General features: G+C 29.2%; 3 protein-coding genes across 3 annotated transcripts; 2 read left to right on the top strand and 1 right to left on the bottom strand.

Annotated features, from left to right (window-relative positions):
- Positions 1-968, top strand: LOC106359483 (ATP synthase subunit epsilon, mitochondrial-like). The gene is made up of 2 exons (XM_013799173.3): positions 1-252; positions 702-968. Exons 1-2 carry the CDS (start codon positions 69-71, stop codon positions 728-730), a joined length of 213 nt encoding a protein of 70 aa, XP_013654627.1. The 5' UTR covers positions 1-68; the 3' UTR covers positions 731-968.
- A 5890-nt stretch (positions 969-6858) lies between these two features.
- LOC106360489 (mitogen-activated protein kinase kinase 4-like) lies at positions 6859-8311 on the top strand. Its single transcript, XM_013800095.3, has one exon. The coding sequence runs from the start codon at positions 7052-7054 to the stop codon at positions 8111-8113; it is 1062 nt and encodes a 353-aa protein (XP_013655549.1). The 5' UTR covers positions 6859-7051; the 3' UTR covers positions 8114-8311.
- Positions 8312-13284: 4973 nt separating this feature from the next.
- LOC106358698 lies at positions 13285-15258 on the bottom strand. The gene has a single exon (XM_013798514.1). The coding sequence runs from the start codon at positions 15256-15258 to the stop codon at positions 13285-13287; it is 1974 nt and encodes a 657-aa protein (XP_013653968.1).

The following is a 15258-nucleotide window of genomic DNA, read 5'->3' as shown; positions in this document are numbered from 1 at the left end:
ATATATCTACCTATTTTCCAGAAACAGAAGGATCGGGACGAAGTAAGATAAAAGGAAGATCGGAGGAGATGGCATCGAGCGCGGCGGTTCCGTTCTGGAGAGCGGCGGGGATGACTTATATAACGTACTCGAACATTTGTGCGAATCTGGTCAGGAATTGTCTGAAGGAGCCTTTCAAAGAAGAAGCCCTAAGTCGCGAGAAGGTTCACTTCTCTATCTCCAAATGGGCTGATGGAAAGCCTGAGAAACCAAGTATGTCTCTTTTCTTTCTAGTTGAATCATGTTGTGATGAGTATATCTGCAATTTTATCTCCGATTACAAAGTTTTAAAACATTCATGTTGATCTGATCACATGCTGTCTGATCAAATTCAATATTTTGTTTGAATTTCTCAATTTCATTTGAGAAGCGAAAACATGAAAAAGATTATAGTAAAAAGAAATTGCGGATATCTTGCATTTTAGATTGAAGCTTGAATGAAAGTTATGCTTTGTTTTTATTTGAGACAATGGTTTTGTCAGTTTTGTACACATTTATGTCCTATCTGAAAATGTATCGTTTCACAAGTTCTTTATTTTTCTAGTGACTATGATTTTGTTATTTATATTTGTAATTCAACAAATCGATCTGCAAATGTATCAGCTTTACCAGCTCTGTATTAGTCTATCCATCATTCTCACATGTTTGCTTTTTCTTGACAGTTTTGCGTTCAGACACACCTGGAGTTTGAAATTTTTAACGTTTAAGGTTAATAACGGTGCGGGAGCAAGAAACTGTTGTGTTACCTCTGCAACAAAGATGATTTTTTTCTATCTACTTTGAGATTGTTAGCAATGGCAATGAAGGTTGAGTGAGATACCCTCATTCCTATCTTAATAATCAAAGGACAATTCTTTATGTTTATCCTTTTGTTTTGCGTCCAAAACTCTTTGCATTTTTTAAAAATAAAAATTCCTACTCTTCTTATAGCTAAAAGGCAAGTTGATGAATGTGACAGAACCGTTAAAAGAGCGTAGGACTCAGCACATGAGAGTTTAACCAATACACTCTCGTCATAAGTTAATAGAAAAAGGTGTTACTGAACCAAAAGCACGCATATATGTTTTGTTTTGTCCAAGAATATAATCATACGTTATATATACTAATTCATACCATTAAGATTTTATTTGATTTACCAGAAACAAAGAAAGAAAAATTATTTAATTAGAAAGAAAAAAAATTACAATTGTTCCAAAAAAACAATTGAGCTTTGGCATATAATCTCAAAAAACATTTAAAACGGGGATGATTCACAACGTTAATAATGCACTACTGTAATGGATTTTCCCAAAATGTTCGTTTTTATTTAACTATAATGCACCTACCAAGACTGGAATGCTATAATAATAGTTCAAGTAAATATTTTATAGAGAAACGATTTGCTTAGGATGTTAATCTCTTCAAAAAAAAATTTTATTTAGAGTTTGCAAAATTCTATATTTGAAATTTAAAAAGAAAATTTCATGTTTACCATTTTCATGGTACTATTATTCATTTTTACACCGTTAAATGGACATTTTCAAATCAAATTTTAATTAAGTGGCAAAATAGTCTTATACCCTTGCTTACTCTATATATAATACATAATTAGTTAAAATAAATAAAAAGGTAAAAAATGATGATTAAAAAATTATGTTTTCAAATCATACTTTTATTAAATTCGAATTTTTTTATAAATTTATTTTTTCGAATTTTTTATTTATTTTGTTATTCAAAATTTATTTTTGAAAATAAAACATTATGTTTGAAACTATTTTTTAATTTTTTAAGTATATATTTATATATTTATTAGAATCATAAATTTCACATTCCAAAAACTATATCATACCTTACCTCATCTTTCAACTCTAAACTCTAAGTTTAGATTAGTTAACGATAGGGTTAGGGCATAAATGTCTTTTACCCTTCATTAAAAATGATGGTAAAAGTGATTAGTGTAAACATGAAAAGTGGTACTATGAATGTGATATTTGTGACAATTTCTCAAATTTAAATGTGTTCTTAGAAAAACTTTAACTTTAGTTTCAAAATTATTTGTATTTTATACCTTAGTCCTTTTATTTGATAAAATCAATTTAAATTCATAAAACTTTTATAAATAACTAGCACATGTATAAAAATATTACAGCAATATTAATTAATTTTATTAAATATACAATTTTAAATATTAATATTAAACTAGAAGCAAAATAACACATTATGTCATAAAATTATTTATGTAATGCATATATGATCAAAATCAAATACTGCAAGTAAAAATGACTCTTTATTTTTACTTATATAATACTATTATATTTTGGAATATACTGTTAGTAAAGTTAAATTTGAATAATAACTAAAGGATAATATTTCGGGAGTAGTGTGCACCAAAATTGATAAATTCAAGGGGAAATTTCATGTTTACAACTTTTATGATATCACTTTTCATTTTTATCACCACTAAAGAAACATTTTCAAAAATACATTTTTCATTAAGTGACAAAAGACTCTTATATCCTTTTTCTCTATATATATAATAAATCATTATTTGTGGCAGTTTCCCAAAATTCAACTAATATAAGAAAGAAGATATCACTTGATTGCAGTGGATTTTTGACTTGCAAACCCCACTATAAATATTTAATTATTAAATATAAATAATAAGTAAATGAAAAATTTAGAGAATACATTGTAACTGCTTTTTAACTAATAAATCTTATTATAGATACTTAAAGATTATTATAGATTATAAAGAAAGAAAAAAACTAGAGAATAAGTTTCAAAATCTTTTTGAATATTTTATTTTTCATAGACATTAGGTATAAACAAAATAATCATATAAAGCATGCTACAAATATCACATTTTAAATTTATAATACATTCATGAAATAGTAAGAATATAAATTATTAATCTAATATGGGAAATTGTCAAAAATACCACATTTATAGTATCATTTTTAATTGGACATTTTACCCGATACCCGAACATGTATCCGAACCTGATCCAAAGAATCCGAACCAAAATAGCAAAATACTCGAACGGATATTGATTTAGGAGAGATTAGATATCCGAACCCGAACGGATAATATCCGAACCCGAATGGATATCCAAAGATACCAAACATATGTATAATTACCCTTATATTTCTTGTTTACATCTCTCATTTTATTTAAAATATGTATATTGATGTTACACGTACTTTAAGATCGTATAATATGCATATAATTACAGAGAAAATGATTTGTCACTCAATTAAAATGTATGTCACGTTTTTTGTTTCATGTATTAACATAAGTTACATTCAAAATTTCAAAACAATAGCCAAATTAATGTTTATTTATTTTTGAAATGTTATATCCAAATCTATCAATAATTCAATCTATTAAAAAATAAAAAACCAGTTAAGTGAAAACTATGTTTTTAAATAGAATAAACCTAAAAATGAAAAAAATAATTACTTTTCTTTCAAAATTTCAATATCCGAACCCAACCCAAAATAACCAAACCCAAACTAAAATACCCGAATCCGACCTGAATTATAGAAATACCCAAACATGTTTTATACTCATGTACCAAAATACCCGAAAATTTGAATACTCGATCCGTACCTGAACGGGTAACGTCTAACGCTAATTGTAAGTTTACCATAAATACTTAATTATTTCCTTCGTTATTTATGGTTGGTTCTAAAGTTCGAATTCATTTTTTTGTTTGTTTCAAGTATATTCTTAACCAGCCGATTTTTTAAAGATTCTTAATATACTTGATATTTTTATCTAGGATATCAATCATTACTAGATTTTTTTATTTTTATTCTTAAATATTTTAGTTTATACTCCCTCTTGATATAAATATATAATGTTTAAGGTTGTTCACACATATTAAAAGAAATTAAATATTTATTTTTATCTATTATTTTTTGGTTTTTCTTTTAGTTAGAAAATATTAAAAAAAATTATTTATTTGTATTCAAATAAAAATATAAAGTATTACATTTAATTTATGTAAAAGTTGATAAAATTTTAAAGAAAGTTTGTTAATGTTAAACCGTCTTACCAACGTTAATATTAAACCGTCTTAAAGAAAGAAATTTTAAAATCTTTTAGTTAGAAAATATTAATTTATTTGTATTATATAGTTTGTTAATGTTTTTGATCAAAAAAAATAAAAGTTTGCTAATGTTAAACCGTCTTAGCAACGTATTATATTTTTGAACATAAATATTTATAATTATGAAAATAAATTATATATAAATTTAATATAATTTACCATATTTAGCTCAATATAATAATTTCCTTTTGTATGATTGATTATGATTATATAATAGATAAAAATATGATATAACTTTTATTTTTTGTTTTATAAACGATAACTGAATATACTAATTTATAATAATGTTTCAAAATTAATTTCAAAATTAGTGTAAATATTCATATTTAATTTTTGAAAACTAAGATCTGGTTAAAATATTTTTAAACAGATTTTTTAGATTTTTAATACATATTTTATATTTAAAATATAAAGATATCAAAAGATATATGATTAAAGTAATTCAAAGATTCTATGTGCTATTAGTTTTAATAAAATACATTTAATAAAAAAATTAAAGGTGGGTCCAAACTAAACAATCACACATAAAAGAATTCATGACTTCTATTTTAATAGAATAGCTTATGCTAAGTATCGAAATCTATACTATTTTAAAAACTTGGTTACAAAGCAATATCATTCAATTCGAAAATTTAAACTAATTTATATACCTAGCGTGAAAATTGGAGTAAACCCAAAATATTAATGTGTACATGCCATGACAAAAAAAAAATTAATGTGTACATGCATGAGTCGACAATCTCACTTTTGAAACCCATTCCAAACGTTTTTAATCTGTTTTAAGAATAGAAACAAATAATTTTATACTTATATTTTAAAATCTTAAAAATTAATTTCTATGTGTATCAGTATATTATTTTTTATATTATGATTCATGACTATATGAATATTTTTCAAAATTGTAAATACATTAGATCATCTTATATAGAAACACATAATTTTATCATTAAAAATACTTTTAGAACTTTAAAATGAAATAGATTATGCGTTTTCGAAGATGCATGTCAAATCCTAGTTAAATATATAAAGGATGTATATCATAATAGATATTCCCAAAATTGATAGATTTATTTAGTTATAATGAAATACTAGATTTTGACCCGCGCAGGCGCGCGGGTGTATATTTTGAAAAATATGTTAATATTTGTTTTTCATGTAATTATTAGGATTTGGAAAAATGAATCCGAAGAACATAACCGATACCGATCCAAAAATATAGTACCAAACCCGAACATAAATTGATTAAATATTCGAATTATTCAAAATTTTGTTATTTAGAGAACCGAATCTGATCCGAACCGAAGTATTTGGATATCCAAATTTATCTAAAAATAGATTTATATACTTATATATATTAATTATTTTTAGATTTAACGTATATGAAACATCAAAAATGATACTTTTAAATTGGTTTAAATACTTGAAAATATATATAGATAGTCAAAAGTAAATATCTGAAATAGTTAAAGTATACTCAAATCACCAAAAATACTTAAAATAATTATTGATTCCGTATCCAAAATTTTAAATCAAGCCAATTGATATGTTAAGCTTAAGTATTATAACGTATGTTATTCAAATTTATACGTAATATATTATTTTATTTATACATTTTGATTTTAAGATTTTAAAATATATAATGATTTAAGATTTTAAAAATAATTTAAATTAGTTATCCAAACCCAAACCAAACCCGCAAAGATCCAAATCGAACTCAAACCAAAATTTAGAAACATTCTAATAAGGCTGAAATCTTAGACCCCGAAAACCCGAAATACAAACCGATCAGAACCAAACCCGTAAGGGTACCCAAAAACCCATCCCTAGTCATTATTATATATCGTATTTTATCATCATATAATTAATCGTATTTTATATGTACCATCATATAAGTAATCATATAATTAATAGTATTTTATACATACTATCATATAAATAATTACATATATTATATTTTTTAAACTTAATATGAAATATAAAAACCATAATTTGAGTTGGTATTTCAAATTAGGCTTTGTATTATATTTTTCTTATATATATTGACAATATTTTTTTATAATGGTTATTGAAAAATAGTTTAGTAAAAATCTATTTTTGAATATATGTATATTTCTGAATCAATTTTTGATATAAATCAAATTTGAATTATTATTTTGATTTGAAATATGTATATAAAGTTTAAATTTTGTTTTATGGTTAGTTTAGAAAAAAAAATTAGGCAATTAGATTGACCCATTTTGGTATATTTTAAAAGTGGCCTAGATAACTTTCAATTTTCTTAAAAAACATAAGCCCATTACTTTTTTTCTTAATACTACTATCCTTGTTTTCAAATAAAAATATTTTTTTTTAAAAGACTGCAATCCATGTTTCCAAACACTCTAAATTTTTTAATAGTCCTATTCAAATCTCCAAACACTCCAATTTTGTACTTGAGTTTTAATAAGATAGATATATAAGGGATGTGTATCATAATGTATTTTTCTAAAATTGGTAGATTTATTTACTTATAATGCATATATACCAATAATGGAATGTTTATTGAGAATTGCTTCTTAATTTTTTTTATCATAAAACTAGAAAAACAACGTGCAAGTAAAACTCAACAAAGCCAGTGGCCAGTGCTTGCAAGTGCCTCCCACGCGCTCACGCATCGCGTAGATACCTTTTCGTCGACATCATTGTCTCTCGATTTTAACAATTTTAATTTCCCAAAAAATTAATAATAAAACGTTCCTTTTCAGTGTCCTCTCACTTTCTTTCGACGAAGGAACCTTCACTCCCTTTTCGATTTTTGATCGCTGCTTCGAAGAACCAATCAAAACCCTAGAAGACGACGAAGAAGACGACGACGACTCCTTCTCCTCCTCCATCATAACTCTCGAATCTCCGGATCGCGAAAACCAGCGCTTAACCGAAGCGATGAAACCGGTTCAATCCGCTCCGGTTAAGAGCCGTCCCCGCCGCCGCCCAGACCTCTCCTTACCTCTCCCTCAGCGCGACGTCTCCCTCGCCGTCCCTCTCCCCCTCCCACCGACATCCTCCGGCTCCTCCTCCTCCGCTCCTTCCTCCGCCGGATCCTCCGCTCCGAAAAACTACTCAGATCTAGAGCGTGGGAACCGGATCGGGAGCGGAGCAGGCGGGACGGTGTACAAAGTGACACACCGTCCCACCTCCCGCGAGTACGCGCTCAAGGTGATCTACGGAAACCACGAGGAGAACGTCCGCCGCCAGATCTGCCGAGAGATCGAGATCCTCCGAGACGTGAACCACCAGAACATCGTCAAGTGCCACGAGATGTTCGACCAGAACGGCGAGATCCAGGTCCTCCTCGAGTTCATGGACGGAGGTTCTTTAGAGAACCGCCACGTGTCGAACGAGCGTGACTTGGCTCACCTCTCTCACCAGATCTTGAACGGCCTAGCGTATCTCCACGGCCGCCATATAGTCCATAGAGATATTAAGCCCTCGAATCTGCTCATCAACTCGGATAAAATAGTCAAGATTGCTGACTTCGGAGTGAGTAGGATCCTGGCGCAGACCATGGATCCGTGCAACTCCTCCGTTGGCACGATTGCGTACATGAGTCCTGAGAGGATTAATACTGATTTGAACCAAGGGAGGTACGACGGTTACGCTGGGGATATCTGGAGCTTAGGTGTTAGCATTCTTGAGTTTTACCTTGGGAGGTTTCCTTTCAATGTGAGTAGGCAGGGGGACTGGGCGAGTCTTATGTGTGCTATCTGTATGTCGCAGCCGCCGGAGGCTCCGGCGACTGCGTCTCCGGATTTTCGGAATTTTATCTCGTGCTGCTTGCGGAGGGAGCCGGCGAGGAGGATGACTGCGACTCAGCTTTTGCAGCATCCGTTCATACGGAGGGCTGTGAGTCAGGGGCAGAACAGGTCTCCGCAGAATCTGCATCAGCTCTTACCTCCTCCTCCTCCTCGTACTCTGTCTTCGTCTTCTTCCTCCCCAACGACGTAGCGTTCGTCAACTGGTTGTTGCCTTGTTGGTCAGTGTCTTTGTACTTTTGAGTTCTTGGTTTACTTTGTTCTTGAATGTTGTCCAATTTTTGCGTAAGCTTTGCGTAACTTTTATCAAGAAGGGCAATGACTTTTGCTTTGTATCCCAAACTGTAGCTTTTGTTGAATTCTCATAAAGGTTTTATGTCTTTTCTTTGTTCTTTTGCCATTTATGCTTCTCGGTTTGGATCTATCTATGTATGGTTAATGGCTTGAGTGATCAGGGTTTAGTTTTGTCTGATAATGTTCCTACACTAAAGCTTGATCAGACGAACTATGTCATTGGCTTGTGTGTAACTGAAGGCAAAGCAACTCGTAACTCCTACTCATGTTTTGATTCTATGTTTCCCTCTGTGTTGGGAGAGTCATTGGTTGGTTCTAAGAAATCATATGTGCAATCCTTGACCATCCCGAATCCTACTAATAACCATGTCTCTGGCTTTTTGTACTCTGCACTCTCTAAGCTGAACTAGTTTAATAGTACTTGTTTTTCTGGCAAAGTGTTATGAGAATAATGAAATTTTGATAATATGACAATGAGTGTTGAGGAGTTGATTATGTCTTGTTTGACAGTCTCACTCTCAAGAGGACAATCGTCTATAACTAAAGACTGTATAAACAAAATCGCATAATCCGAGTAGCTTATTTTGTGGAGAAGGTCTGGTGGTTTTCTCTAGTACAAGTTACGTGAAACCCAAAATAACCACCTTTGTTAGTTGTTACAAAGGCTCAATACATGAATCAAAATATTACAAGAACAAAAAAAGGAAACAGGCATTAATTGATTCGTATGAGTTCATCTCCTTCGTTGGGGCCAAACAGTCGTTTGTATATACACACTAGGGATTAACCCGGGCTACGCCCGGGATTTTTTTTTTCTTTAATTTAAGTTGTTAAATTATTTATATTTAGGTTATGATATATATTTATATAAATGTTAAGATGCATGTCATAATTAAAATTTATTTTTAAATTATAACACATTAAATTAACATATTTTTTACTATTTAAATATTTTTTTGAATTTTGTTGGCTATCTAGTTATCATATTTATCAAAACTATCTGTTGAGTGTTGGAATAAATGTTTTAGAAATTTAATCAAACTGCAGAGTATTTTCGGATCGACCACATGCTCAACAATCGATCGATCCGTAAAAAGATGGTCGATCTACTTAGCCAGGTAAGTACAAATTTAGCAAAAATATCTTTGATTTTTAAATATTACTATTCTTTTGAATATTGTTTTTTTTTAATTGTATTTTCTGATTAAATCATTGTATTATAATGTTTATGTAAATATTTTTTTGTGATGTTTGAATTTGTGTTGTTCGTATACTTAACCTAGGTGATATTGATGTTTAACAATTTATTGTTTTCTGGAAATAGAAAATAATGATATATCAAAACGTATGTAATACTTATTAAATGATAGTATAATGTAAATTATATCCATTATTTGAAAATACCATTTGTTGTTTTTATTTTATTTTTAAATCAGAAATGATTTTTATTTAAAAACATTATTCATATATAATATAATAGTTTAAGTTTGGAAGATTAATATATATATATATATAAATTATGTATATTTTAAAAATAATAATTTAAGATATTATATATTGAGTAACTGAATAAAAGCTGAATTTCTTATTTTGAAAATCAAATATTTATATTTTTTGTCTTCATGTTATACTCACCAATCCATCATTGATATTTATAACTCAGTATGTTTAAAAAAAAATAGTTTTAAGTAATAAACAAATTTAATAAATTAAATTCATCACCTATAATGTTATGTAAACTATATTTGAAAACTCTCTAAAATTGTATTTTAAGCATAATATTACTATTATTTAATTTAAGTTATTTTAATCATAAAAAATGCTAAACCAACTTAAATTATATTAACAATAGGACCATCCTAAACCGGTTACTAAACCAAAAACAATACTAAACCAACATGATGTAATGGTTTCGGGATAAACGCTTGAATAGTTATTAATTGTAATGGTTTGATCATGAAAGAGTTAGTATGAATATTAACAATAAAATTATTGATTAGATTAATTTAAATTTGTAAGAATACCTTTGAGTCTATGAAAAGCAATTCAATTCCCATGAATAAGTTTGGCTTTTGGAAGTTGCGGGTTTTCCAACAATGAATCCACCTAACAAAAAGTTCGTTGTTATAAAAAATCTCCTTCAAGGTCATTAAAAGTTTTTGGGACGGCAAGAGTTGATGGTGAAACCATTTTTTTGCTCGAGTGTTTTGAAGTTTTCCTTGATAGTGTGAGGTTGATGTTAATGGAATAGTGAGTTTTATAGAGACTTTCTTGATGTAAAACTATACATTTTTATTTTTTTTGTTTAATATGGTATTTCCATTTTTATATAGTTTACTACCATTTTAAAATAGATGTACATTTTAAGATAGATGTTTAAATTTTAATGTACTTTTTCCATTTTTTTAAATGTTTATTTCCATTTCTTATATTTTTTATTTACATAATATCTATATTTTATATTTTAAAATAGATATTTAAATCTTAATGTACATTTTCTATTTTTTTAAATTGTGTATTTAGTTTTATTATATATTTTACATTTTACATTTTAAGATAGATGTTTAATGCTTCATGAACTTTTCCATTTTTTTAAAAAAATTGTATATTTACTTATTATTATTTATATAATTCATATATTATATATTTATATTATTTACTTATTATTTATTTTCCTGTATATGTATTTCCATTTCTTGTACTTTTTATTTACTTAATGTCTCTATTTTACATTTTAAGATAGATGTTTAAATCTTAATGTATGTTTTCCATTTTTTTTAATTGTATATTTCCATTTGTTATACTTTCTATTTACGTAATATCTATATTTTAAATTTTAAGATATATTTTGAAATCTTAATTTAATGTTCCATTTTTTTAATTGGGGATTTACTTATATTATATATTTACTTAATATTTATTTTTCTTTATATTGTGTATTTCTACTTCTTATACTTTCTATTTACTAATAATTTTATAATTTAAGATAGATTTACATTTTAAGATAGATGTTTAAATACTAATGTAATTTTTCCATTTTTTTCAAATTGTGTATTTCCTTTTCTTATACTTTCTATTTGCGTAATATCTATATTTTTCATTTTAAGATAGATGTTTAAATCTTAATATACTTTTTCCAATGTTTTTAAGTTGTGTATTTCTTTTTCTTATACTTTCTATTTACTTAATATCTATATTTTACATTTTAAGATAGATGTTTAATATTTAATGTACTCTTTCCATTTTTTTAAAATTGTGCATTTACTTATTATTGTATATATAATTCGTATATTAATATATTTATAATATTTAATTATTATTTATTTTTCTATATATTGAGTATTTCTCTTTCTTATACTTTATATTTAGTTAATATTTATATTTTATATTTTAAGTCTTAATGTATTTTTCCATTTTTAATGTAAAACGGTAATATTTAATAGAAGAACTTGGACAAATAGTCAAATAGTTATATTTATGTTTTTTTATTTTTTTTATAAAATGGTAATGTTACATTATGGAGATAAGCCGTTTTTTTAAGTGTAAAATGGTAATATTACATATGTTTAATGTAGTATTTTCATTTTTTTATCTTGTATGTTTACATATTATTTATTATTTTTAAAATTATATATAATGTTTTTTTTACAAAATAGTAATGTTACATTATGGAGATAAGACGTCTCTTTTTTAGTGAAAAATGGTAGTCTTACATATGTTTAATGTAGTTTTTCCATTTTTTATATTGTATGTTTACATATTATTTATTTAAAATAAAAATGTAAAATGGTAATCGTACATATGTTTAATGTAGTATTTCTATTTTTTATGTTGTATGCTTACATTATATTTATTATTTTCCAAATTATATATAATGTTTTTTATTTTTTTTATAAAACGGTAATGTTACATTATGGAGATAAGCCGTCTTTTTTTCAAGTGAAAAATTATAATCTTACATATGTTTAATGTAGTTTTTCCATTTTTTTATGCTGTATGTTTACATATTATTTTTAATTTTCGAAAATTAGTAATATTAAAATGTAAAACTATATTTTATGCCATGTGTCATCTTACGGGAGAAGTTTTTTTTGCTGATGTGGACGCTTTATGGAGCCTCAAAAGGTCCCTTTTATTAGTAAGGATTGAAACATGTTTTGTTTTTCTTTCTTAGTTCGTCAACCCATATGCTAATTTTAAATTAGATCTTTCCTCAATATTTTCCTCGATGGAGCTTTAGGAATGTTATCATTGAAGGACACCTTTGTTTGTTTTCTTGTAAACCACAACCTGTATGATAAACAAATTTTGCATTAATTCACGCGGGGGCGGACACAGAGAGTGTAAAATCGAGATACAGCGAAAACACAAGGCACAAAGTAATTCCAAGAACTCGTATATCTTTTATTAGAAATTCTTTACACAATCTCTTACAGATTTGTTTGATCTGAATTACACAACTCGACACGGATCAATTTCTAACAAACCCAACTTACTTGACTCAACACCTGTTGATCAAGTCTACCAATTCACTCAGCTATGAAACCCCAAAACCCTTTGTGTTTCTCTCTGAGAATTACAACGTGAAAGCTCTAACCCTAATTTTAGGTAAAACCACCATATATATTAAATAATATTTTCCTATTATCTAATATAATATTTCCTATATTTTAGCATCACCAAATATTTCAATTTGTGATCTAATAACATTCCTTTAATGCTTATTTTGTCAACCAAGCATATGGAAATATCACACATCATCGCATCTTGACGTTTCCTTTTTATTCTCCGAAGCATGTGTCACACATTACTCTTTATGTGTAACACATGTACACGAACCAAAACTCCACCACAGCAGCAACCTATCAAGCTCCAAGTTCTTGAGCTTACATTCTCTCCCTTTTTCACTGAATTTTACAACTCAAGCTCAATAACCTCTAAGCACAATATGCATCATACATCCTATCAAAGTATTAACTTAAACTCCCCCTGAATCAAGTACCATCTCCCCCTGCTTGAGTGGAAAACTCTGTGAAAAACTTCATGATACTTGTTGGACCATCAAAACCCTCAACTCCTTCTACGCCATCGAACTGGTTCTTCAAGTTCAGTATATTGATCAACCATTCGAGTGTATGACACATTGGTATGCTCGTGTGACACACCTTTCGTAAATTTGGGATACAGATCCTTCTTAGCTATCCATACATATCCATGCCTTCTAGGTTTCACATAACAAAGGTTCATCCTCCAAGCTCGCTTAATCTGGTGTCTTCGAGAATAACAGAAATCAACCTTATGACCATGATTCCCACAAAACAAACAACCATTCCTCCTATTTATTGCAGGCTTTGGAGAGTGTAGTTTTGTCTGAGCATTAGGTTCTTTTTTCACAGGTGTAGATGTATGTCTTTTCTCAGCTTTCGAGCTACTTTCAAGGTTAGATGGAGTACCTTTTACAAACTTGATAACATCGACTGAAATAGCTTGATCTTTTGGAGCAGCACCCTTGTATCCTAAGCCCCAATTCACCTTTGGAGGTTGTCCAACTGATAATATCTGATCTAAAGTTTCAGATCCTCTGTTCAACATCCTTAACTTCTTGTAATTTTCACTGAGTTCTCTTTGCAGCAGCTGACTTTTCTCGCGTTCCTCATTCAATAGATGTTTCGTCTGATCATATTTAGTCTCCATACTCTTTAGATTGTAGGCCTGCTCAGAGATTTTCTTCTGTGAACTATGTGGATCAGACTCCTTCTCTTCTTTTGACACTCCAGTCTCAGATTTATTGTTGGTTTCCAACTCTAGAATGTTCACTTTTGCTTTCAGCATTATTGTATCTTTGATCAGCTGAATATTTTCTTCACTGAGTTTAGCAAATTGACCAAACAGAACCTGATACTCAGCTAGAAGATCCACATCTATATCACTTTCTGCATCACTATGTGACACATCGGTGTTGGTGTGTGACACACACGACGCACGAAATTCACCTTTAGTGATGTCTTTTTCAGACCCCATAGCTCCATGAAGAGCCACGAAATTTAAAGCATCTTCTTTTCTTTCTGGCTTTTTATCATTGCAAATTCTCCTCATCTTCATCTTCTTTGTGTTCACACAATCTGATTTTATGTGCCCATAACCATTACATCCATTGCACTTGATTTTGTTTCTCTTGAATGATGGACAATTTGTTTTGACATGTCCAATACCATGACAGTTAAAACACACCGCTCCCTGCATTTTACTTTTTTCTTCTTCTCTAGGCAGTCTGTCGTTGGACATCTTATACAAGAGATTCATGGTTTCTTCAAGTTTCTGAATCATCAGGTGAATAGATTCTTCAAGTTTTTGAGCTCTTTGGATGTCTTCATCAACTGTAACTGTAGAGTCTTGAGCAGGCTTTGAAAACTTAGGTTCTAGTTCCATCTCCTCAGCCTTTAATATCCCTACTACCTCAGCAAACTTGAGTTCATCAGTGTTCATCGTCAAGTTTATTGCTGCTTTATGTGCTGCAAACTTAGTAGGCAAACATCGCAAAAACTTCTTCACCAATTTTGCATCTTCGTATTTTTTACCTAAAACTTGTGATTCATTGGCTATGGAGCTAAGCTTTGCACAGAAATCTCCTATCTTCTCATCATCAGTCATCCTTATGTCTTCAAATTGTGATGCAAGCAAATCCAATCTTATCCTCCTAACTTTCGCAGTACCCTCAAAAGCATTTTGTAGTATATCCCAAGCCTCTTTAGCTGATTCACATCCCTGTATAAGCTCAAATTGCTTTCCATCTACAGAACTAAAGATTGTATCCAGTGCTTTCGCATTAAACCTTGAAAGTTTTTTCTCTGTTGTAGTCCACTTTGTCTTCGGTTTAAGTGTCTTCAAGCCATCTTCTTGCATCACACACGGTTCTTCCCATCCAGATTGAACAACTGTCCAGATATCTTCATCAGCTCCACGTAAGTTTGCTCTCATTCTCACTTTCCAGTACCCATAATTCACATCATTCAGCAACAACATATTATTTGCCAAAATCGCCAT

The sequence above is a fragment of the Brassica napus genome, chromosome A8, assembly GCF_020379485.1.
Source record: "Brassica napus cultivar Da-Ae chromosome A8, Da-Ae, whole genome shotgun sequence".
NCBI lineage: Eukaryota > Viridiplantae > Streptophyta > Magnoliopsida > Brassicales > Brassicaceae > Brassica > Brassica napus.
This window is presented reverse-complemented; position numbering and strand designations above follow the sequence as displayed.

Bases quoted from the DNA above. Each gene is read 5' to 3' on its own strand.
- LOC106358698 (XM_013798514.1), bottom strand. From the start codon at position 15,258: ATGGCGATTTTGGCAAATAATATGTTGTTGCTGAATGATGTGAATTAT.
- LOC106359483 (XM_013799173.3), top strand. From the start codon at position 69: ATGGCATCGAGCGCGGCGGTTCCGTTCTGGAGAGCGGCGGGGATGACT. The intron at 253-701 runs GTATGTCTCTTT...TTTTCTTGACAG, and splicing joins TGGAAAGCCTGAGAAACCAA to TTTTGCGTTCAGACACACCT.
- LOC106360489 (XM_013800095.3), top strand. From the start codon at position 7,052: ATGAAACCGGTTCAATCCGCTCCGGTTAAGAGCCGTCCCCGCCGCCGC.